The 27491-nt window shown below is 34.6% G+C and overlaps 1 protein-coding gene and 1 long non-coding RNA gene across 2 annotated transcripts in view; one reads left to right on the top strand and one right to left on the bottom strand.

Moving 5' to 3' along the window:
- The window catches only part of TNKS (tankyrase), a 204394-nt gene that overhangs the window by 156196 nt on the left and 20707 nt on the right, over nucleotides 1-27491 (bottom strand). Inside the window, exon 2 of the mRNA XM_077848997.1 lies at nucleotides 18198-18422. Coding sequence (XP_077705123.1) covers nucleotides 18198-18422 — 225 coding nt within the window. The remainder of the gene's footprint in view (nucleotides 1-18197; nucleotides 18423-27491) is intronic.
- LOC144284460 (uncharacterized) lies at nucleotides 1479-19170 on the top strand. Its single transcript, XR_013352867.1, has 4 exons — nucleotides 1479-1958; nucleotides 7123-7183; nucleotides 11031-11082; nucleotides 18228-19170. It is a non-coding gene; the product is annotated as an uncharacterized LOC144284460 (long non-coding RNA).

Genomic DNA, 27491 nt, shown 5'->3' with positions numbered 1-27491 from the left:
TATTTGGTTGTTGTTCTTGATTTTTGAACTTTTTCCCCCTAATTTAAACATCTTTGATAGATTTCTTAAGGCCTGAGGAGAATGAAAGAAAGTATTCACTCTGGAATTTCAAATAAATTGCAATGAACAAATACAAAAATCTGTATATAAATATATATATATATATATTAACCACTATTAACCAGAATGCCTACTAAAGTAGTCCCAAATTACCAGGTAAATGCATAAATATTCTTTCTTGAACGCAGTTGAATCTAAGTGGGCAAGTTATCAAGATTAACGGTGTTCACCGTCAGTGGGGATTTTTTCAGAAGGGAAAGATTACTATCATTCTTGGTTCTTCTCCTTTTTAAGGATGCAAGTGTGGAATTTTGCCAACTTTTACTTTTTTATGAAAATGCTATATTGAGACTTGTTTAAAAGATCCCAATTCAGTTTTTATACAGAAAACTGGTGCTTAAAATGCCTAGGGGAGGTATTCTGGCAGGAAAAGGGAAAAAAGACAATCATGAAACAAAAGCAAGTGAATCATATTCTCAAGGGCTTCACTGAATTTTCAGTAAATTTTTGCAAGGAATAAGGAATATGGGTGAAATTACTTCCTTAACCTCGCTCATTTATGAATGACATATAAATAATGTGATATGCTAAGTCAAAAACCCTAACAGAGATCCTCAGCAGCTACAATTTCTTTGGTTCTTATTAAGAAGTTGTGGCTTTCCAGAAATTTATGTTAGAGTAATTAAGGTTTACACATATATTTAATGAAAGTGATATTCTCCATAGTACTGTTTATAAAACAAAAGTAGAAAATCAGAAATATTATAAATGGTCTAATATGGGTGAGCGATTTAAAAATAATAGTTATTTCCATATAATTCTTGAGACAGCCATTAACAATGAGATTAGATAAAAAAAACACTCATTGATAATGAAATATATTCACAACGCAAAGTGAAAAAAATCAGAAAACTTTATGCATGGAATGATCCTATTTTTATATTTAAAAAGGACTATATATATATATATATATACACACACACACACACACACACACACACACACAGGTACAGTGTGACCAACAATATTGTTCAATAGAAATTCCCAGTGATGGAAATTTCTATAATCTGCACACAATGATATGATAACCAATAGTCATATATGGTTATTAGACTAGCGCAACTGAGGAACTAAGTTTCTGATTTTTAAAATTTTAGGTAATTTTCATTTAATGGCTACCATAAAATAAGGTGTAACTGTTGTTAAGGGTATATTTTCTAACTTCTTTAATGAACACCTATTACTTCTAGTAAAACTGTTAAGACAAAACTTCTAGTAATGCTTTAAGAAAGTTAATTTTGAGATACTATGTTTAAAATAACAGGAGGTAAGAATGTACCCAAGGCAGTCCAGCACTGATCTCATGCTTCCCAATCCCATCCCCAGTGCATTCCAAGTTCCAGAGCTTTTAACTTCATCAAAGGACAGGTAACCACGGAGTGATCAAGCAAAACTCCATTCACAAGAGAGTTTATACGAGGGAAATAAGTATCTCTTTCTAAAGAGCAGATAATAGAAAATGGAGTTATCTGGAAATTATGAGAGGGATATTAATTTAGGAGTGCGTTAATGATAACAAAAACTAGGTTTAAGTTTTAGTAAATGGATTATCTTAAGATTTTGTTTTGAGGTTTTTTTTTTTAATAAGGCTAAAGAATACTACTTTAAATTTGCTAAATATTATATGATCTAAAAAGCTAAACTAAAAAAGAAGAATTTATTTGGCACATTTAAAGACTGAAGTTAATTTTTTATGCTTAAAATATATTCTCAAATAAATCTTACTAAGCAGAGAGAACTTTCAGTTCTCAGGAAAACATTTCTATTATAACAACTTTATATCAGCTCTACAGACTACTGGAAAGTAACAACTTCCTCCTTTCCTCACTGACAAAATGGTAGGTAATGTGAATCATCAGTCTCATGCATAAGATATAAATATAGTGAAATTAATTTGGTTAAGTACTTTGATGAGCCTCAGAGGAAAGCACTGTATTATGTATCATCCACTCACAGCACTTTTTGCTACATTTGCCACCATCACCTTATTCTTTCTTCACCCTCCCTACCTCAATTCCTCAGTTCCTGACAACAGCAATTCAAAGGTTTAATCTACAAGTAGCACCAGAAACTGCCCATTCTTTAAAAAAAAAAAATATTTTTTTTAAATTTATTTATTCAGAGAGAGAGAGAGAGAGACTGAGAGGCAGACACACAGGCAGAGGGAGAAGCGGGCTCCATGCAGGGAGCCTGATGAGGGACTCGATCCTGGGTCTCCAGGATCAGACCCCGGGCTGCAGGTGGCGCTAAACCACTGCGCCACCAGGGGTGCCCTGACTGCCCATTCTTTATAGAAGACCCACTATAACTAGAAGTCAATGCATGACTGGAATCAATATTCAAAAACCTAATGAAGAATAGCAATGATTTGACAACAAATGACAGATAATCTAAACATAATATATATCTGACCATAAAATGTGTTTTGTATTTCTCCATGAATATGAGAGTGTTGGACATACTACAAATTCACCTAACTTTAGAATGAAAGTACTTCAAAATATCACCTAATCAAGAAGAAGTGGAAAATTACTTGTCTTCCTTATCCTCATTAACACAGACTGGGCAAAAATGCCCAGACAGAATCATGCTATCTTCTTATGAATTGCTTTGTCATTCCACACACATTTCTTGAGGATACACGTAGTACCAATGATAAGCAATAAGAATACAAGAACGAGGAAGATTATTGTTAGTTCCTTACCACAGAGAACTAACAAGCAAGAAGGACCAAGTAAGATCTAAGTGAAATACTACAAAAGCATATGACAAGGCACTAACGTATCTGGAGCATACTCAAGTTCACACCATATTTGATTCAGTTTAAGAGACTGGTCCTACAGCTGCATTAGATAGAAAGTAAATTTATTTTGATTAGAGCAATTTTAATTTAATAGCTGTGTTTATATGACCCTGGTCTATTTGGGGACCATCTCCAAGATATTTTTATCCATAATGGCATCCACACAAGTCATTCTTCTTAATAGTTTATTGTTTATCTTTACTTTGAATTCAATTTTGAAAGCAGTGTTTTCAGTCCAGCTAGTCTAGGTTATGTTGCAATAACAAAGTCCTCCAGAATCTTATAGGCTTAGCAAAATAAGTTCATTTCTTAGTCACAGAAGTTGAGAAAGTGAAAGGGGAATTTCCTTACTCACTGGCCCTGGCTGAAGAGAGCTCTATGTTAAAAAGTGAAACCTACATAACCAAGGTAAAGAAAAACAAAATATGATAAATGTGCTCTGGTTCTTAACACTCCTGCTCAGAGGTTATATATTTTGCTCCCACTCACATTTTGTTGGGGGAAAAAAGGAAAGTAAATACATTCAGTGGACAAAGGACTGTGTACTTCTAAATGCCAACAAGAACTGGAGGTTTAGACCACACCAGACTAAAAAGACCAGTGTTTGATATTTAAACTGCTCATATTTCCTGTCTCAATATTGTGGAAATATGGAAAATAATGAGAATTCTACCAAAGCTAAAAACATGAAGAAAGAGCTCAAAGGACATCTATGTGTCCTCTGATCTCAGAAAAGCAGAGAGAAAGCACAAATGACAAAAATGTTTAACTGTAAGAAATTAATGAACCTCCTTTATGGAAAAATTTCAGGCAATGAGCTATTACTCTAAATTCTAGAAATATACTTCCAAATAGCAGGGGCAAACAATGTTATCTCAAAAATAAGCATGCACATTTTAGATAATTATTTTCTAATTAAACAAGGTCCATCTGACTTTTAAATCTTAAAACTGACCTATATAATATACTCAGTTTTCATTGTGGAGTGGCTTATTCTCTCATTTTTATTTTTTTTAAAGATGTATTTATTTGGGAGAGAGAAAACAAGAGACAGAGCATGAGTGGAAAGGGAGGAGCAGAGGGAGAAGGGAGAAATAGACTTTCTGCTGAGTAGGGAGCCTAGAAGGAAAAGGGGGGAGCAGCTTGATCCCAGAACCCTGGGATCATGACCTGACCGGAAGGCAGACGCTTAACTGACTGAGCCACCTAGGCGCCCCTCATTTTGATTTTTAAAAATGCATCCTAAATGAATTATTATAATGTAATTCAAGAAGACCCTTAATCCCAAAACTGCTTTCCTGTATTTCTGTAATGTAATTAAAATTATAATCTTATTTCACTATAAACTGTTTTTAACTTAAGAATAATTATCTAATTGAAACCTTACTTAATAGGGCACCTGGGTAGCTTAGTCAGTTAAGCATCTGCCTCTGGCTCAGATCATAATCCCGGAGTCCCACATCAGGCTCCTTGCTCAGTGAGGAGTCTTTTTTTCCCTCTGACCTCTCGTGCTTCCTCTCTCAAATAAATAAATAAAATATTTTTTAAAAGAAATCTTACCTTATCATTCCTGATGACTGAAATTGGACTTCATCAAATTAAAAAACCTTTGCTTGTCCGAGGACATCATTAAGAAAATGAAAGGTAAGGCAGACATTGGGAGAAAGCATTCACAAGACACACATCTTATGACCCACAGCTGAAACACAAGAATTCTTACAACTCAATAATAACACCAAAAAAAGGATCTGAACTGAGATCTCACAAAAGAATATAGACAAATGACCAATAAGTGTATGAATATATGTTTGACACATTCAGCCAGCAGGGAAATTCAGCTTCTTATAAAGTTCAACATATACATATCATTCTAACTAGCAATCCCACTTCTAAGCCACTTACCCAAGAGAACTGAAACAATGTTTACACCAAGACCTATATACCAGTATCCACAGCCACAGACTGGAAACCACCCAAACGTCTACCAACTGTACTACATCCATGATGGAACACTATACAACAACAAAAAGGAACAGGTGAGTACAGTAATATAAACTGCTAGACTTTGAGTTAAACTCAGAAAGAAAAAGAAGACTCTGTTTAGAAGAAAACATAGGGTTAAATCTTCATAACCTGGGATTTGGCAAAGAAGTCTTAGATAAGACCCCAAAGCAAAAACAACAAAAGAAAAAGTAGACCTTTTAATGTTCACCAAAATTGAAAACTTTTTCACTTCAAAGTTCCTTATCAAGAAAGTGAAAAGACAACACAGGATGGGGGAAAATATTTACAAATCATTTTTCTGGTATGGAACCTGTATCTAGACACATAAAAAACTCTTACAATTCAATAATAAAGAGACAATCCAATTATGAATGAACAAAGGACATAAACAGGCATTTCTCTAAAAAACACAAACGGCCAAAAGGAATATGAAAAGACGCTCAACATTATGCACAAAGGGATGCCTGGGTGGCTTAGCAGTTGAGCATCTGCCTTTGGCTCAGGGCCAGGGATCCTGGAGTCCAGGGATCGAGTCCCAATCGGTCTCAGTGCATGGAGCCTGCTTCTCCCTCTGCCTATGTCTCTGCCTCTCTGTGTGTCTCTCATGAATAAATAAATAAAACCTTTAAAAAAAAAAAAAAAATATATATATATATATATATGCTTTCTTTAAAAAAACACATTAGGCAAAAAAAAAAAAAAAACAAAGTTCTGGCAGAGAGTAGGCATTTTATTGAGTAGGTAGACAAGTCTGTAACACTTGGAAACAGTGCAAAATAAAGCAGACAAGGTTCCTGTGTTTCTCTTCAGGAAAGAGTAGGGAAGAGTATACAGAGATGATGAACAAATATATGATTTATCAAATATATAATTTCAGGCAATAGGTGCTATTAAGTAAAATGAAACAGGTTAGAGAAACCAGACAAGCAGGGCAGGGCAAGAAATTATGACAGTATTGTCAGGCAAAAGTACAGGATTAACATTATACATGAAAATCTGGGGGAAAAAGTGTTCCAGGCAAAAGGAACAAATACATAGACTCTGATAAAGAAACAAGTTTGACTCATTCCAGAGACAAAAAGGCCAGTGTAGCTAGAACATGAAGAAAGGGAGAGAATGACAGCCATGAAATCCACAATGTAGGTGGGAGTCTAACCTAGATCAAGTAGGGCCCTGCCTGATAAGGATTTAAGGTGTCATTTAAGTGTAATGAGAATTCTTTGTGGAACATTTTAATCAGGCCAAGGCTGTGATCTGATCAGGGCTTTAACCTGTGCAAGTGCACAGGGCCCCACACTTGGTTTAATGTTTTGCTGTCACTATCCTAAAATTCTTAATAATCTTAACTTTTAGCATGTATTTTGTAAACAAAGTCCAACGGGACAATGGAGCATGTTGCGAGAGAAGAGATATCTTGGGTGGCAGGCAGCACATGCACACACAATAAAATCAGAAATGGAAAAAAAAAAGTTTATAGACAGCTGTTGAAAATATTATAAGAATACTTGGTTTCCCTCCCCCCGCCCCGAAACAGTATTAAGGTATCCTTTAAAAGCAAAATGAGATATCTCAAAGAATGTTAATCATTATCCGATATTTGAACGGGTCCAAATTCAAAACCCAACTCATGTTTACTTCCTCCTCTCTCTGACTCACCCTGCCTACTGCACCTCACCACTTGGTACCTCTCCGGGAATGGCACCCAGTCGCTGTGATGAGGCCTGAAGTGCCATGTCCATAATAGGGAACTTCTCTGACACAAAATATGATTAAGAGTCAACATCTGACTCAAGCTGGTCACTGAATTTTACCTATCTCAGAGTTTAAAAACCAGAGTGGACTAGAAGCCAAGACACATCAATATGAATGGGGGATTCTAGACTGAAGGTTCACAAACCTATGCTATGCTGAAGTCCCCAGAGCCGGCTTGGTTCTCACATCTCAATTCTGGGTTTTCCTTAATGGCTAAGTTTCTGACTCAACCATCTGACATGCACTGACGATTTCATACTGTTATAACCTCATAATATTTGTCTGACTCTTAGAAGGCTCCTCTAATATGTAAATATTATCAGTCTTTTTAGTCTAGCCGATCCTACTACCACTCATGATCCAGAATTCCTATCTTGCTTCCAGTTTTCTACTTCTCCAATCAAATCTACTCAACACAGAGTGGATTATTCTTCCTTTAACAGGTTCGATGGCTTCCATACATCCAAATCACTGGCTACAGTATTTTTTATCACACAGAATTTGGTAAGAACAGAGAGGTAATTTTATGAGTTCAATCACTATTCTTAGAAGGTTTTAACCATAAGATTTAATATGAGATTAATGATATTTAAATAATAAAATTAAATCATTTGGGATAAACTATAAAAATTATGGAAAACTCAACTGTTTGATTTCCAAAAATGTAACATGAACAATTTTCCCACTTGAGATAAGAGCATTCATATCAATTTTATTACTTAAAATACTCCATCAGTTTATATTAAACCTTCAAATCATTGTTTCAGACCAAGTATATCACTATTTTGATGCTTTACAGATTTCTTTTTGCTTTACAGATTTTTAAATCCTGCTTTATTCACCAATGTATAAAAGTAAATGCCTAGCAAGTATCTTGAACAAAATAGGCACAATTAATACTTAGTAATAAATGTTTGAAAATAAATAGGAACAGATATCTAACAAGCTTGCTATATAATCCTAATAGACAAAAAATATTCAGTATGTTATCACAGTATGTTATCAGTATGACATTCAGCAGTCAAAATCCAAGTTTTCTAACTCGAATGTTTTCCTAAAAAAGAGGCCACACTGGAAACTATAGGGCACATAGATCATGTCATGGCTATTCATACCTATTGTCACCACAGAGTTCATATCCACATTAGTCAATCACTCATTCAGCATTTATTACCAAATACCTACTATGATGTACAAGGTTATGTAATATAGGTAGAGACTCTAAAAAGAGATATATCTCAAGAAAATATGAAGTTTACTAAGATATACATGTAAACAGGCATTAATAATTTAAAATGGTACCTGAGTTTCTTAAGGTATAAAATGATGGTAATAATTCCTCACAAGATCATCATGAGGATTGAATGAGTTACTATAGCAGCTCATAAGTGCTCTGTGTTTGTAATAGTACAACTAAATATAAAAAATGGTTAATAATTTTTAAAAGTCAGTATCTACTTTAGTGACTAGTGCATTGTGGGTGTTCAATAAATGTTCAAAATTTGTCAAAGTACAGAGAAGGTCCTCAGAGGATATGCTATGATTTGGATCTTGAAAATGGTAGAAATACTCCAATGTAAAGAGTGTAAGGTGTTCTCCCAATAAAAGTGGAATTCTGAAGTTTTCCAAAGACATACATATTTGGGAGCATGATGAGAATTTCAGTTGTTATTTCCTCCTCCTTGGTTTTTAATATTTTTTAATTTTTTAAATTTCTTTCAAAGATTTTTACTTATTTATTCATAGAGAGAAAGAGAGAGGCAGAGACATAGGCAGAGGGAAAAGCAGACTCCATGCAGGAAGCCCGATGTGGGACTCGATCCTGGGACTCCAGAATCATGCCCTGAGCCAAAGGCAGATACTCAACCACTAAGCCACCCAGGCGTCCTTTATTTCCAACTTAGATTATATGTTACCATTAGATGCATTCTAAAATCTTCCATGGTTCACTAAATACCTGAAATCAAATGATCCAGGCTGATATTAAGATGCTTACAATATGGAACTAATTTATCTTTCTAATATTATCTTGTTACAATTCACTATAAGACTTTCCCATTAAAAAAAAAAAAGACTTTCCCATTAAATTGTACTATATACTCCATTTTTAAAAAGATACTATCTTCTCAGTCCTCCTAACCTTTATTCTACTGTCCGCACTCAAATATATAAAAATAACTCTTCATCCTTCAAGAATCATCTAAATCTCCACCCTCTCCATAAAATAATCTTTGTTCCCTCCAATATGCTCTCTCCTCCTCTATGTCCTCATGGCACTTCAATACAGTATGATCTTGCTGAGCCTTCTCTCTTAGTTGTCTTAGCTTCCTGTGCAAACATAGTTGACCATCTGCCCAAACTTACCCCCTCTTCTTCCTACTGAAGAGGATCCAATTTTCTTTGGGAAGCAAGGTGCACAGACCTAGGGAATAAATTGTGATTGGTCCTATTTTTGATAATCCCATTCCCATTTGCCAGTGATTAACCTACTTCTGAAAAATGAATTCTTTTTTTTTTTTTAGTATCAGAAAGAGAGAGTCTTGGTGGGGGAGGGAACAGAGGGGAGGAAGAGAAGTAGACCCCCAATGAGTATGGAGCCCAATGTGGGACTCAATATCATGACTCTGAGATCATGACCTGAACCAAAATCAAGAGTTGGATGCTCAACTGAGCCACCCAGGCACCCCTGAAAAATGACAAGTCCTCCAGAAAAGATTTTTCCTCTTAAAAAATATCCTAAGAAAAGAGTCCCCTTTCATAACCTTCTTTCCTGTTTTGGGTATTGATGGGAAAGTATGATTTTTGGAGCTTATTGGAGCTTATTGATAATCATCAATAAGAATATTCAAAAAAGAAAATTAATTTTGAACTTAAAAAGTTCTTAGAGCAATAAAGAATACCTATGCTTGCCTGTGGGAGATTTATCAGGAAAACAAAGTAGTATAGATACAAAGCTGCTGCACTCACAATTGGAAAGATTTAATTCAATTCTGTACATGCAGAAATATGACCTAAAGGAGTATTTATAATACAGCTGCATATTAGGAGTTTGGTTTTATATTCTAATGTTTATCAAGTATAACTTATACTTTTAGTTATATGACAAATCTTAGTATTTTTATGGTAGGAAATGGTTTTCTGATACAAAACCTCATAAATGATACTCAAGGACCAATAAATGAAATAAAATAACTAAAAGGGAAGGTAAACTCAGAGAGCCAATGTCATGTGGTAGGCCATTTGACCAGCAATTTAGCAACTAAACATTTCCTTCCAGAGTTAAGATTTAAGGGTTCACCTACTAAATTACTAAATTTCCTTTTCTCCAGAAAAACTAGAGCAAACTACAGCACACAAATAAAGTTGTCAACAAACAGGACAAATCCTCATACCCCGACCAATAGAATTTGCTATGCATTTAGTTCTCTATGACAATACCAATGACTATTGAGTCTTGTCATTTTTCCCCATCCCCACTAACCTGTTCCATCACATCCTTACATCTTCCTACTCTAACTTGAAATGAAAGTCTGAGATTTCAACATCACCTTTCCTTTGCTTTCTGGGTCACGAAATAAACTAAATAACAAACTGCTCATTAGAGTTTGAATGGTCTCAAAGCACTTCATACAGTAAACCTTTGCAATGGTTACTTTACTCATTTTAGAAACAGATGGACCACGAGTACAGAAAATGGAGATCTGCCCTCAGTAATAAGTGATTTAAGGGAGACAAGAATGAAATCTTGGGGCTCTAATTAGTCTTCAGTTCAACTGAAATATTTAATCATACCTTACACTGAAGATAGTAAAATTCCTGTTTTTATTCTTAAAATTGTTTAAAGATTTTATTTGGAAAAGAGAGAGAGAGAATGAGGAGGGGGTGGGGCAGAGGGGGTCTGATATAGAACTTGATCCCAGGACTTTGGGATCATGACCTGAGAAGGCAGACAACCAACTGAGCCACCCAGGCGCCCTATAGCTTTTATTTTTAAATCTCTGTATCAAGTATAAGATTATATAAATAAAATATTTCCAGGTTCCAGGAATTGAGATGTGGACATCTCTGGACCATTATTTTGCCTACTACATATACCATGTCCCTAATAGTTATAAGTTTTAAAAGCACAACTGTAATACACGTCACCCTCAACCATCTCCTATTATTTCTATAAAATAAGAGCAAGGTAAAAGTAAATAGAACAGTTTCATTATTTTCATTTGATAAATGAAGTAACTAAGGCATAGAGTGTAATCTGCCCCATAATCTGTCCCAAGTCAAAATGCTTGCTAATGAGAAATGCAAGAGTAGTCATCAGGTCCCCTAATTCCTATTTTGTTGTACCTTGCAGCAGACCGTAATAGTCTTCAACTACTCTAAAAGCAAAATCTTCCCTATTGCTGGTAAGTCCTTTGTTCATTTTAATCAGTCTGCAATTTAACAAGTCATCAACCTGGTTATTTATCACCTAAAATGACACACACACATACTCATATATATGTGTGTTTATATAAAAATTACATAAGCTGTATAATGTAATAATGTCTGCTTTAATTTTTTCTAAACCAGAATCTTATCTAGGTTAATATGTTACATTTGATTGAATGAACTTAAGTTTTATCCAGTTGAATGCTCACCAACTAAGGCATGCCTTTTGCTATGGCAAAGAAAGAGAAGAAAAGATAAAATTCAATTATGTAACAAAGACTTGCCAAATAGTAAATAACAGGGAATCAGGTGGAAATCTTATTACATATTAAATAATTAATTGAAATTCTAAATTGGGATAAGAAAAAATGAGAACTGTACCTAAGAATTTTTATTAATTCATTTCAATAGCTAACTTTAATTATGGTATTAAATGATACTATGTAAGGTTGCCTAATCTTTCCTACTAAACCAATTTCCTTAAAGACTTCTTAAAAAATCATCACATCTCTATTTTCTCTCATATTTTTCAATAAATATAAAAATATCTGAATCAATATTACAACAGGAATATAATACAATAGGAACATTATATCTGATGTAATTTTTATATTAACATGAGAGCAGTTACCATTTACTGAGCATATACTGCATAGACATTACATGAAGGTACTTTATCCACATTCTCTCATTTAACCCCCTTAACAACTACATGAAGTGCAGTTATTACTGCCACTTTAATAACTAAAATAAGTAACTTGCTCAAAGACTCACATCTTTTTGACTCCAACTGGTATAATACAATGCCACTGAGCCTGAAAAAAATTTTTAAAGTGCTATTTGTTAGATTTAAAGTAGCAGTTTGAATTTGAGGTTTCCAAGTAAGATATATATATATATAGTAAGGATCCTTAGTCCTTTGCATGCAAGATAAGTGAAGTCAAGCATTATTTGAAAGTACAGAGATCAAGAAAGAAAGTGACAGGAGCTTTGTTTCTCTAAAATAATGTCACTTGTTCTATTCAGCCTTTCATAATCCAAAAAAGCTGAAGAACTCTTTATCAAGAGAATTTCAGTTACTTCTCTTCCAATAGTCTTTAGAAGGTATTCCACTGATTTCAAGCTTTCAGTGTTCTAAATAGAAAGTCCTTTGCTTAATTTTTCCCCCCTTTATAGGCAACTTATTCTTTCTGCCTGGAAAACTTTAGTATATACATATATATCTTCCTTAGTGTGTCTTTTCTCATCAATACAGCATGGAACTCTATGAGCCTCTTCAATCTCAAGACTTGGGTTTTTCCAGCTTATTGTTTGTTTAATTATTATGATTTCTTCTATCAGTTACTTTTTTCTTTTTCCCTCCTGAAACTTCTATCGCATGTAAGTTTTAAAATAATGTTGACTTCTGGGTCTATTTATCTTTTTCTTTTAAAAAATTGTTTTTATTTACCTTTTGCTTTATGACTTCCTGATTTTGCTCTGTATTTGGGGTTATTTCTCGCAAGCGATCTTCTAGGCTACTAATGTGGTCTTTAATTCATCTATTGATTTCTTACTTTGGAAAAAAAATAGATTGTGTTGGCCTCAGGAAGCTTCTTCCCTATTACACTTTAATTTCCCTGAGGGAATGTATTTTTATTTGTTCATTCATGTGTTTATCTAACCCTGACAGCAGTTCTGGGTATGCTGAATGTTCCCTTCTTTGAGAATTTTTCATTTGGTTTACTGAGCTTTCAGGTCTAAATGCTTGGTATTCCAATCAGAATTCCACCAGTGTTGCAATACCACACACCTCCATTATCACTGAAATAGTTGGCTTTGGAAGTCAGCGTGCTGTCCCATGCCTTCTGAGGAACCCAGAAATCTCCAAAGGGAACATGCTCTCTGTCCCCTTCTCCCTTGAGAATCACAGAGAATAAGAAGAGATGGGAGTGCAGTATAAATGTAAATAATGTAGCTGCATGGAATTATATAAAGATTAAAGAGATTTCCTTAATATCTTAGAGGCCCCATACTGGAACTTCCACCTAGCTACCTTCTCAAGATCTGTCTCAGTTATATTCATTGGGAAAAGACAGAAACCAATTTGACCTTAATGGGGCAGGGCCACTACCAACACTGCAAGAAAAAAACTGCTGCTATAAATGATTCTTTAATATTGCTAAGTCTTTATACTCAAAATTGTACTATATAAAAGGGTGTGTCTAAATGACCAAAATAAGGCCATCCCTGTCTGCCAGGGTAGAAAGAAGAAAGGTCGGACTCTATAACCTTCTGTATTCCTCCCCATAATGCTCACTCATAGTTTTAAATCTCCAAAATCAGAAAAGCTGTTGGATACCAGTTAGCCAAAATTTAAAAAAAAAAAAAAAAGACAAATGTCCTCAGGACTCCCAGACTTTATGTCAATTAACTTTGTGAAAGATGGGTCTATAACTTGCTTTTAAAATGAAATTTCAAAAAAAAAAATGAAACTTCAAAGCACTAGCACTTGGATAATCTTAAAAAAAATCACATGACATATTCAGAAAAGATGTCATTTATTGTAATTTTTGATGACTTTATATCTGGGAGTAGAAAGAAGCAGGGAGAAATGAAAAAGTTCTAAAGGTAGAAAAAATGTTAATTTGTAAAGTAAATTGTATTTGTTAAATATAATATAAAAATCATAACAGCAACATTAATATAATGAACTATGATCTCTGTCTTAAGTAGTTGGTTTAATTATCCAAGCATTTAAAGTTGATTTTTAAAAATAATCTCAGGCTGTATTTTGTTCTTTTTAATGGTAGTTAAAGAGCATCTAAAAAACACAAAGGATAGACTTTTTGGTTTCTTCATGAGAGACACAGAGAGAGAGAGAGACAGAGACACAGGCAGAGGGGAAAAATAGGTTTCCTATGGTGAGCCTGATGTGGAACTCGATCCCAGGACCCTGGGATTATGACCTGAGATTAAGGCAGACACTCAACCACTGAGCCACCAGGGTACCCCAAATTTTTGTTTTTTTTACCTGGAAATCTATGCCTCTTAATCCTCTTTACCCAATTCCGCCCATACACCGACCGACTTCCCTTCTGGTAACCACTAGTTATTTTTTGTATTTATGAGTCTGTTTGTTTTTATTTATTTGTTTTGTTGGGATAGAATTTTAAATTGGCCTTTTAAAAAAAAAAAGTCAATAAAGGGCAAACAGAAGAAACCAGGAAGTCCATATCACATAGCAGTCAGAATTCAGGTTGAGATCTTAACAATTAATAATAGCTATTACACCTTTCAGAATCAGAAAGGCAGAAAATACAAGGGTTGGTGAGTTTGTGAAGAAAAAGGAACCCTCAGGCCCTGTTGGTAGGAATGTAAATTGGTACAGCTACTCAGAAATCAGTACCAGTACTGGAAATCAGTATGGAAGTTCCTCAAAATTTTGAGAGGTGCCTGGATGGCTCAGTCAGTTAAACATCCAGCTCTTGATTTCAACTTAGGTCATGGTCTCAGAGTATGAGATGGAGTCTTGCATTGGGCTCTGTGCTCAGCAGAGTCTGTTTCTCTCTCTCTTTCCCTTTTTCTCTCTCTCTCCCTCTGCCCCTCCCACTGCTCCTGCTCACTCTCTCATATAAATAAATACATCTTTTTAAAAAATTAAAAATAGAAATACCACATAATCCTGTAATTCTACTACTGGGTATTTACCCAAAGGAAACAAAAACACTACTTCAAAAAGATATATGCACCCTATGTTTATTGCAGCATTATTTATAATAGCCAGGATATGAAAGCAATCCAAGTGTTCACTGACAGATAAATAGATAAAGAACATGTGGTGTACATATATATACAACGGACTATCACTCGGCCATAAATAAGGATGAGATCTTGCCATTGACAACAATAAGGATGGACCTAAAGGGTATCATGCTAAGGGAAATAATCAGACACAGAAAGATGAATATCGTATGATTTCACTTATATGTGCAATCTAAAAAACAAAGCAAACAAATAAACAAAAAGCAGAAACAGATCCGTAAATACAGAGAACAAACTGATGGTTGTCAAAGAGGAAGGGGGTGGGGAGATAAGAAAACTGGGTGAAGGTAGTGGGAGATAGAGGCTTCCAGTTATGGAATGAATTAAGTCATGGAGATAAAAGGTACAGCACAGGGAATATAGCCAATGGTATTGCATTGTTAACAGATGGTATCTATACTTGTGATTAGCACGGCATAAAGTATAAACTTGTCTAATCACTATGTTGTGCACCTGAAACTAATGTAACATATGTCAATTATATTTCAGTTAAAAAATAGCAATCAATATTTATTTACTGTTCACTATATCAAGTACTCTAAGTACTTTACATGTGTCATCAGCTAATCCTTCCAAGAACCCAAGTATTCTCATTTCACATATAACGAAACAGGGTATTTAAGTGGCCCTGAGTCTCACATATAGTGGGTAACTGGTCAGGTCAGGATATAAGCCCAGAGCAAGTGCTTTGAAGCAACCATCCTGTTGCTTTTCTTAAGCCAGTGATAATGTACCTTGGCTCTATCTTTATAAATATCAAAAGTTCACTATTCTACCTTACATATAGAGATACAATGAATCTGAAAATTATCAGGCCAGCATTCCATCATCTAGGTAAAAACCTTTCAAAAATTAATTCTGCACACTCATCTCTCAAAACCATCAGATTCAAGCTTTCAACCAGTTGTCCCAAAGTAGAAATTTGCCCAATAGTATACATTTCAGAATTCTTTAACTATACTCAAATTCAGAAATTACAATATATAAACTGCCAAAAGCTTTGACATATTTGGTTTCCTAATGGGTTTCTGAAAGCTAATTAAATGTACAAAAGGGTCTATAAACCAATCTTGTTTCCCATAATAACTATTTTAATAGCAGCTGTATCCTCAATTATTTTGATTATAGTTTGAAGGTGCCTTTTCCCTTCCCTCAACTTTTATAAGACACAAGAACTTAAACAGAAGGAAAGCAGTATGTGCCAAAGTACACTGAGGATCGTGGGGCTGGGGGACTATGGGGATCCATTCTTTAAAAATTCATGTCCTACATCTAGTCTTTTATTTCAACGGAACCTAAATAAAAGGAGCATTTTTATTACATACGTTTGGGAGGGGGATTAAGAGTAGGAGGAAAGTACACTAATTTTGATAAGATATTAAAAGCACTGATCAAATGAAAATTCAGAGAAGTACAGGTAGAAAATAGAAAACTGAAGCTTAAAAAGGATAATAATTTAAGAAGGTAAAAATTATATAAAATTCTATGACTAATAACAAAAGAATCCAATGTATATGACAAGGTAAAGGAAGAAGGAATGAAGATAGGGAAGTTGAAAGTCTAGATTAAGTTAGGATATATATCAAGTTCAATAATAATAATCACATGGTAACTTACCACAAGTAACTTAAGAGGTTTTGTGATGAGAGAGGATATTTATAAGTTCAAGTTTCTCAGGGTAGTTTTATGTAATGACTTAGTCCAGGATGTGGTGTTTTAGTGAAGGACTTAAAAGGAAATAAGAGAATCAACTGAAAATGGAAGATCTCAAAGGTCAAAAAGGACCAGGGTATACAAAAGCTCATGTCAATGGATGTGGAAGTTACAAAAGATAATGACAGAGAATGTGATAAAGAAGTTGTTATGTGGGCAGCCCTGATGGCACAGCAGTTTAGCGCGGCCTGCAGCCCAGGGCATGATCCTGGAGACCCAGGATCGAGTCCGACATCGGGCTCCCTGCATGGAGCCTGCTTCTCCCTCTGCCTGTGTCTCTGCCCCTCTCTCTGTTTCTCATGAATAAATAAATAAAATCTTAGGGGAAAAAAAAAAAAGAAGTTGTTATGTCAGGCATTGCAATAATTTGAGGGAAAATGAAAAATATACTGGAGGCTGGAATAGATGACTTTGAAGAGGGAAAACATCTTAATAACCACACCACCACTATATCTTTAAAAATGACAAATGTTGGGATCCCTGGGTGGCACAGTGGTTTGGCGCCTGCCTTTGGCCCAGGGCGCGATCCTGGAGACCCGGGATCGAATCCCACATCAGGCTCCCGGTGCATGGAGCCTGCTTCTCCCTCTGCCTGTGTCTCTGCCTCTCTCTCTCTCTCTCTCTCTCTCTCTCTCTGTGACTATCATAAATAAATAAAAATTTTTTAAAAAATGACAAACGTATTTGAGTTTTATGATAAAGATAAACATGAAAGATTAAACTTGAAATGAATGTCAACCCAGAAGATAACAATTATGCAAATCAACCTGCCACAGACTAAACAAACATCCACCATCTTGAGGGTGAAGAAATAGATACACCCAAAAGAAACTAAGCTTGTCTTCTGAAAGCTTGTTTTAGACTTCAGAATGAAAGGTATACAATAAAGCAAACTCTAATACACACACACACATTTAGATAAATATAAAAGAGAAGGAACTCTTGATTAAATACAATTTCATATCATCTCTAAATTTAAAATGGTTGAAAACTGCAATTTTACTTGAAATTGCTTTTTTTACTAGACTATGGCACATGTTGAACATATTAAGCTTTCCATTACTGTATTTGAACCACTCTATAATACTGATGTTCACTTTTAGCAACATAAAGAAAAAGATTTTGCCTTGGTGCTAGATGACTTTCCTTGAATCAACCTAAAGCATCTGAGTATGTCATCCAATTCAGTAAGAACTTGTATTTTATAATGGCTTTCATTTGATGCTAGGATGGAAAATTTGTATTTCTTTTAGAGAGACTGTAAATTAACTAAATTTATAATAGTAATCCATCAAAATTTAGTTCCAGATCAGTTAGCATTTGACTTGTATTTGGAGAGTTAATGTCATGAATCCCGTTCTTAACCAACTTTATATTGGCATCTCCCTACTTTCCTTTGATGGGAAAAAAATTGCTTCCAAGAATAAGAAGTCATAAAAAGCCTCTACTTATTCTGAGAGAATACTATTCTCAACACAATGAAAAAAGAAAAGAAAAAATGGTAAACCTTTATTTAAAATTTTATACCTGTCAGGTTGATCTTACAATTTAGGTATCATCAAGTAATACTTACCAATACATACATCGATTTTCCCTTTAATAGCAGCTTCATGCAGAGGGGTATAGTTCCAGTTATCCCGGGCATTTGGATCAGCTCCTTGACATAGTAACAGACTCACAACCTCAGCATGGCCAAAAGAACAGGCATTATGAAGTGGGATGAGACCTCCATCATCACGAGCATGGACATTAGCACCCATCTGTAGTAAGTGTTCTACGACATCCTTCCTTCCAAACCCTAAAAAAGAAGGGTAATATACAATGAAGCAATTTTGTAAAAAGAATCATTAATATTCCTTTAATAATATTAGCAAATATGAACACTTGAAATACTGTCTTTAATAGCAAAAAGGGTTAAAAAATTGGCTACCATTCAAATGGATTCCCTCCTATACAGGACTCAGAACTAAGAAAGCTCTCCCTTTAGTCTTTGGGTAGTTCATTCAAAATACATTTCTTCAACACTTTTTATACGTTGGGCAACTTCGCTAGAAATACAAAATGAATGAGACTCCCATCCCCTCATGCTTCACAAGAAAAAATTATGTATACAAAGTCCATCTCTATATTTTAAGAAATAAAGGTTATTTAAATACTCCTGACAACCAAATCTAAAACAAATTACAGCACTTAACATTATACCAGGAAAATCAGAGATGAATGGATACCAGAAATATGTAGTAATAGTTTGGTTACAAGAACTTTGCAAAGGAAGAACTAAAGATAATGCCAAAATATCTATTCTTGGGATTCACGGCCAAACGAAAAGTAAAACAATGCCAGCCTGGATTTAGTGAGTCTGAGGAATATGACAAACAAATGGGAATACAGGCATTCAGAAATACAGAACCAGAAAACTGATAAGAAATATCAAAAGTGTCAGACAGAAAAAATGGGGGGAAAGAGCCAGAACTGATCAGAATCAGTGTATGTACTAGGCAGAGAAAGGTAAAAATTACCAAGAAAGGACAACATTATAGAAGTCAAAGGGCAACAACATCATGCAAAGTCCAGATGATGAGGATTTAGAAGGGTAAAAAAGCCACTGACAATTTTAAATTATAGTACAGTGATGAAATTACAAGCTATACTGCAATGGATTAAAAAGAAAGAGGACTATAAAAGCATTAGTATTTTTACCTTTAAAGCTAATACCTTTCTTAATGATTCTTTCTTTTCTACTTTAAATTTTATTTGGTCTTATTGTTTAAGTATCACTACCTCCATGCTATTACTTACTGTGTTATATAGTTAGAAAGTGGCATCATAAATAAAACTAAAAGAATAAAATGGTCATATCTTCCTCCATTTTATGCATATAAACTGAGAACAATGAGAAAAATTTAATAAAAAAAAGATTTATTTCAACTCCACACTATCTACAGAAATTCATTCAATCCAAGAAAACAGGCTCTAAGAAAAAGTCTCCCCCCCCAAAAAAAAAAGAAAAAGAAAGAAAGAAAAAGTCTCCAAAGTAAAAGACATCTTTCCATAGATACATTATCAGAAAGTCAGAACTAGGTTTCCATAGAAAATATCCTTCAAATTAAGCTGAAAATTTTGGGTGAAAAGAGGTCAATTATGTATCACTTACTGAAATACCAAAAAGTATAGGATACATGCCAATACAACTATCACCATCTCGTTATTTGTTTTTTAATACTTGCACAACTTTACAGATGTTAGATTCTGTTTATTTCTCCAACTTCAGTGTCCTTCACCCTATCATCACCAGCTTACTCTTCACTGGGCCATAGGTGTTTTCCTTATTCATGAGGATTTCAAGATTTTCCTTCCATGGATTTGAATAAAGTCTGCATGGCAAACTCACATTTCCCCAATCAATGCATTGATAATATCTGAGAATGAATTTCCTTTCTTTACTAATAAACAAGTAAATTAAAATTAAATACTTTTTAAAATTTATTGAGATTTTAAAAGGTATTCGTTATAACTTTGAAACAAAATGGCAAAGTGTGTGTTTACTTTTTACTAATATTTTCAGATCTAAAATATAAAAACCAAACCAAAAAATGCTTGGTACCAGACACAGTGTGGGGAAATGTAATTGTGCCCACACACTAATAATTTGAGTGTAAACTGGTACCACATTTTAGAAAAAAATACAGCGTTACATGAACAAAGACTCTGCATCAAGATGTTTATGAAAGCATTAAAAAAAAAAAGAAAGCATTATTATAGAAAACCCTGGAAATAATTCAGATGTCCAACAATATAGGCTCTGTTAAATAAATGGTTTTTCATATAACATCATCCTATACTAAAAGGATGCTATAGAACATTGTGAACATACTTTTTTTTTTTTTAAAGATTTTATTTATTTATGCATGAGAGACATAGAGAGAGAGAGAGGCAGAGACACAGGCAGAGGGAGAAGCAGGCTCCATGCAGGGAGCCTGACATGGGACTTGATCCCGGGTCTCCAGGATCCCACCCTGGGCTGAAGGCGGCGCTAAACCGCTGAGCTACCAGGGCTGCCCCATTGTGACCATACTTAATGCCACTGAACTATACATTAAAAAATGGCTAAAAGGGTAAATTTTATTTTTACAAAATTAAAAATTATTATTTTTTTTAAGATTTAGTTTTTCTTTTTTTTTAATTTATTTTTTATTGGTGTTCAATTTACTAACATACAGAATAACCCCCAGTGCCCGTCACCCATTCACTCCCACCCCCCCCCCCGCCCTCCTCCCCTTCTACCACCCCTAGTTCGTTTCCCAGAGTTAGCAGTCTTTACGTTCTGTCTCCCTTTCTGATATTTCCCACACATTTCTTCTCCCTTCCCTTATATTCCCTTTCAATATTATTTATATTCCCCAAATGAATGAGAACATATAAGATTTAGTTTTTCATGAAAGACACAGAGAGATAGGCAGAGGGAGAAGCAGGCTCCCTGCAGGGAGCCCAATGCAGGACTCACCCCATGACGCGACCTAAGCCAAAGGCAAACCACTCAACCACTGAGTCACCCAGGTGCCCAACCCCCCTGCTTTTTTAAATTTTTAAATCTGTATATTTTACTGCAGTTAAAAAAAAATTTTTAAACTTTAAACCATATATGCAAGGAAACACAGGATACTAACAGAAAAACATAGAAAAGTGTTTTTAGATTAGTCTTTTAGATTAAAAATATATAAAAATACAGGCAGAAATATACACACACACATATTTGAAGACAGAAAAAAAAGACTAAATCATTAAGTAGTGGGATTATAGAATTTCCCTTTCTTCTTTTGTTTTCTTATTATACAAAAACACAATTTTGTATAAAATATATCTAAAGTGTGTACACATACATGTTTATAAAAGAGGGTAGAGGTAAGCAGGCAAAATCAGTAAACAATGAGGAAATTATATTTTTTAACTTGGTCTTGAATTAATAAAATGTATTATTAAATCAGAGGTTTTGTTATCCACAAAACAGTTCCCTGTTTAAACTACTTAGAAATTTAGTACTCAGTAATTTAGAAAAGTTTATTTAAAGCATAAAGTTTACTTAAAACATAGAGTCTACCTGTTCCATTGAGTACAAGTCATAATTGGTCACTCATCATTCTATACTGTTAAATATTTATACGTTATTTCTACACATAAAGAGCATTCATTATCTCTGATGGTTATAGGAGGCCTTTGTTTCACAAACAACGTTTGTAGTCATAATTATCCCTATAATTGAATTGCTTATTTGGGTCTAAAGAACCAAAATAAAAATAGTAATTAGGATCACAGTCAAAGAACTGCATAGAATTTGAAGTAACTTATCACTAATTAACTCTTTGGAAAATAGTCCCTAAGTGAAAGCATTACAGACATACTGCAGACAAGATTTTCAGTGTCTCATTTCATTAAGCTAGCACATGTTTAAAAAAATGGCTAAATTTTACACAATTTTTTAACGTTACTATTTATACATAGTTGCTACTTATACATATATTTATAGCTCAGTGTTATGAAGTACAGAAGGAATAGCAATATACTGTCTCTCTCTCTGATCCAGCAAAGGTCACTAAAAACTAAGACTCGTTCTCTGCTCTTTACCAACACACGGTATGTGCTATTGAGTTACACTAGAGGTATAATTTAACTTTTACAGAAAAACTCTTTTTGCTCAAAGTACATGCCCTATTCTTGACAACACTAAAAATAACAATAACGGTAAATAACATTTAGTAAGCTCTTATGTGGGTCAAAAAGGATGCCAAATACTTGACATGCATCAGCTCCTGATGATAACACCCCATGAGAGATACCATTATCCTCATTTTGTTAAATAAATTCTTCCCTCGGTGCTGAGATTCATGAGCTGTGCTTCTAAATGAACAAGTTAGTGATTAAATGCAGAAAGAAAGTAAAACTGAGTGATAATGAAAATAATGATGGAAAATCAATTCTGTCTACTGCCCAGTGCTACCATTTCAGTCTGTGGCTCTATAACCTGTCTAGACTTCGGCGTATATACAGCCTTCTACCAGCATATAACCTTATAACTGGTCTCTTTGCTGTCACATGTGCTGCCCTACAATTCATTCTTAACACAGTAGGCAGAGTGATCTTTTCAAGGCATATATCAGATTAGGTCACTTCCTTACTTAAAATCCTGCAATGGGCTTCCATAACACATACAATAAAATATTACTACAAAATCCTTAGGACCTACAAGGCTTTATATGAGCTGGCTCCTCTCACTTCTCCTCTGTCATTGAGTTTTATTTGCCATGTCTTTCACTTTCTGTTCCCTGAATACAACAAACTCCTTTCAGCCTAGGCGACTTTGCACTGCTCTGCTTGAGAACTTGGACCTGGATCTTCACATGCCCAGCTCCTTCTACCTTGTAATTATCTGCCCAAAGATAAGCAACTCAGAGGACTCTGACCACTCAATTTAAAGTCATTCATGCATGCACACATACTTTTCCATCATTATTTTCATTATCACTCAGTTTTACTTTCTTTCTGCATTTAATCACTAACTTGTTCATTTATCTATTTATCTTTTATAGATATTCCCACTCAAGATGTTCCATAAAAAGAGGTATTCTTGAGTTATGAACTGTCTTATGAACTGTGTGTATTTCCATCTAAAATAGTGCCTGATACACAGTATGGCTTCAATAAAATATTCACTGATTACATGAATATACATGTTACTTACTTCAGTATAACTAAATCAAAAAGAGTAAGTAAGTAGCTCTTAACTTTATATTCTTAATTTGCAAAATGAAAACATTTAAAGGCTTCTTCAGCTACAAGAACAGCAAAAATATTTTTAAATACTTAAACAAAACACCAAATTTTCACAAAGGAAAATCACCTGTAATGTCATCATCATCCAGAGATAACCACCATGAACATTTTGATGATTAAACTTCCAGATTTCTTTTTTTTTTTTTGCGTGTGTGTGTGTATATATTTAAACATCTTCGTTCTGCCTTTTCACTTTTCAACTACCACATATTTTTTCAGGTAAAAATTTTAAATGTATACATCATTTTCTTATGAATTACTTAGCATTCTACTACATCGATATATCATAATTTATTTAGTTGGGTGACTTCATTATAAAAAGGCAATTTTGCCATTATAAAAAGTTAAAATAGATATCCTTATACACAAACCTTCATACATCTGTCCAGTTCTTTAAGATAAATGCCTCAAAATAGGACTGGGTCAAAGGATACATGTTTAAAATTTCCTATGTTGCCAAACTGTCCTCTAATTCAGTCTATCAATTTTCATTTTTAGCCAAATGCTTGAGCACACCCATTTCCCCATCTTGTATACATGAACACAGATTTATAAGCTTTACAAACAAAGAAGCAAAAATTAAAAATTCATTGCTTAATTTCCATTTTTGGAGTTCAGACATTTGTTCTTTTTTTAGAAAATTAAATATATGAATACAGCTGAAATCTCTTAATCCTAGTCTTCTCCTTTTTTCCCCAAAGGAGGAGAATAAACTCAATGTTTATTATACTTGCCCATATTTTTATACTTTTCATATATGTTTTTAAACATGAGTTTATTTATTTATATACATCTCATATTCCATTTTATTAGATTATATGTATTCAAATTATATTGTCAAAATCACATGGTCTTCAATCTCTATTAGTGATAGTTGTGGCAATTATCCCCTCTTGCTTACCTACAGAAACTCAATTATTGCTCAGGAATTGGTCAGAATATATTAGCTAAGAGAAGGTAAACCTTTCCCTAGCCCAGGAAGTAAATCCTGCTTACTGTGAGCCAGAAATGTGATTTTACTCCTATTTGGCAGTGACTGGCAAGGAGACAGAATGGAAAACCTAGAAGCTCCTAGAAAGACTTTTCTCCCCACTAACACAGAAGGTGTGTAGAGGAAAAAGGCCCCTTTTTCTTCTCTCCCTTCCTCTCTATTTCTTTTTTTTTTTTTTTAATTTTTATTTATTTATGATAGTCACAGAGAGAGAGAGAGAGAGGCAGAGACACAGGCAGAGGGAGAAGCAGGCTCCATGCACCGGGAGCCCGACGTGGGATTCGATCCCGGGTCTCCAGGATCGCGCCCTGGGCCAAAGGCAGGCGCTAAACCGCTGCGCCACCCAGGGATCCCTTCCTCTCTATTTCTAGAAAATTTTCACACAAGGTTGTGACATTCAGAGCTGCTGATACCATGATCAAGAGAATTATGAAAATCCTAGCAGAGAACCCTAGTGTGCTCACAACTCTGAGTATTTGAAAAATTATTGAACTTCCTACCTCTAGACTTGTCAAGCAGGAAATAAATATCCTCAGGCTTAAGTTTTTTAGTTGAATTTTGGAATATTTGGAGCTGAACCCATGCAAATTGATACAAACATATGTATCAATGTTATGGTTGTATGTTCACTGATCATTCAAGTTTTATCTATCAGCCTTCGGTTCATTGTCTAGACCTAATTTCTTTGTCTTTTCTTATTATTTTGTAGATCCTTATATGTTCTAAACACTAATCTTGTACCGGTTACATGCATTAAAAATACATTATTTTGTTTATGGCTTGTCTTTACACTCTACAGTGTTTGACTTCAGACAAGTTTTAAGCTTTAACATAATAAAATATATCTTTCCCTACACTATACTTTCTAAATAATCTGTAAGAAATCTCTATTCCTACACTGTTCATACATTTTCTTCTACATTACTCTTATAATTCTGTTTTCCATGTTAGGTCTTTAATCTATCTGTATATATGGTGCGAGTCAGAGATCTAATTTTATGTTTTCCATATCTTTTCTTTTTGGTTGATCAGTGTAATAGTTTAACTTCAAAAAAGTCTAAAATACCAAGTAGGGCAGTGCCAATTCCCCTTGTTCCTCTTTAAAAATTATCTTGGTTATTATTACTTTTTGATGTTCAATGTAATTATCTTTAAGTTCCATGAAGAAATGTGTTAGAAAAACTTTTTAAATCTCATTGATTAGAATTCTAAGATGACAAATTTACAATACTGAGTCTTCTAATCCATGTATATACCATATATCATGTGTATCCACATGTACCATATACATACCTTTCCTCAGATTCACATCTTTCATTTTGTGTTTTTTCTCCATTAATATCTTGCACATATTTTTCATGGATTTGGGGATATCTTAAGGTTTTTGTTGATACTGGGATAGAGAGGGCAGTGGTACATTAGGGGTGGTCAATAAAACCAGATCACACAGAGCCTCTGAGTCATAAAGAATTTGGATCTAAGCAGGAGTTTGCCAGCCAAGATTTGTCTGTTAGCTAACATGACCAGAGGTAGTAATGACACAAAATGAGGTCAGAAGACAGGCAAGAGCTAGATGATGTAGGACCTTTATCAGTGAGGAACACATCCAGCTGCAAATAACAGAATACTTAACTAGTGAAACAAGAAAGAAAAGAAAAGATAAATCTCACATGCCTTACTAAATTTGTCCAGTCAGAGGCAATTCAGGCTCATACAGCAATTTAAAAAGTGCTCTTTAAAAATTTTTGCACTCTGGCCAGCTTAGCATGTATAAGCCATCTTCTACTTGTTTGTCACCTCATAGTCACAAAAGAGTGACACCTAAAAGCCTGGTGTTCAGGTTCCCACAAAAGAAAGAAGAGAGCAAAGGGAGAAAAAGGCTTTCTTTTAGTCTTTATTATTAAGGAAGCCTCTCTAAGATACTTTCACTTACATCTCATTAGCCAAAAGTGAGTCATCTGTCCAGCTCCCCCCAAAATCTGGAAAATCAGTTCTTTTATAGCTGGGCCCACTGCTGCCTCCTACAAAATCTAAGATCTGTTAGTGAAGATTAAGGAGACAATGAATTTCTGGGTGAATAACCAAAGTTATCTATCACAGCTTTCTAAGTCATGGGTAAGAAGTTTGGATTTTAAGTATGTGAATAGCCATCTATAAGAGAAACTACTTGATTGTATTCAAATCTTAAAAGGATTATCAGTTGGCTAGGTGAAAAATAGAATGGAGAAGGTCAAATGCAAAATCAGAGAAAGAGGCTAAGAAAAAATCTGCCACAGTTAGGGCAAGAATTGATGGTGGCTTGGAATAAGACAGCAGTACAGATGGGTCAAAAAGGAACGGCAAGAAAGATTGGCTGCCAGGTTTCTAGCCTGAATAACTCACTTTATGGAGGTGCCATTTGGGGAAGGATCAGGGCAAGCAGTTAGCAATAAAAAGCTCACCCAGATGAACTGTTCTTCTCTAACTACTAACATTAAGCAACAAGAACCTATTTTGTAAACTGTAGCATATGCTTTCCCCTAAACAGTGTATGAGAAACAGTTACATTATTTTCCATATTCTAAGAAATTTGTAAATATACTGTGTGGAAATCATTGTGCTGGTACTGTGAGGAAAATCTAAATTCGTAACACAAAGCCTAACCTCAATATGTCACCAGTTAGACCCCTGCTTTTTACTGTCTACCTGCTTGTACTGACTAACCTTTGTCTTACATTTTTCCTTAAAGTTTTCTTTTTTTATTTTTTATTTATTTATTTATTTTTAAAGATTTTATTTATTTATTCATGAGAGACACAGAGAGAGAAAAAGAGAGAGAGAGAGAGAGAGAGAGGCAGAGACATAGGCAGAGGGAGAAGCAGGCTCCATGCAGGGAGCCCAATGTCGGATTCGATCTCTGGACTCCAGGATCACGTCCTGAGCCTAAGGCAGATGCTTAACAACTGAGCCATCCAGGGGTCCTCTTGAAATTTTTCTTTCTGGCTCACCTCTTAACTCAGGCAAATGAAACCTCAAACCCCCTTCCGGTGATGGCGACTACCCAGACCA

This window comes from Canis aureus, chromosome 15 (genome assembly GCF_053574225.1).
Source record: "Canis aureus isolate CA01 chromosome 15, VMU_Caureus_v.1.0, whole genome shotgun sequence".
Classification (NCBI taxonomy): domain Eukaryota; kingdom Metazoa; phylum Chordata; class Mammalia; order Carnivora; family Canidae; genus Canis; species Canis aureus.
Note: the sequence above shows the minus strand (reverse complement) of the source record. Positions and strands in the feature narration are given on the sequence as shown.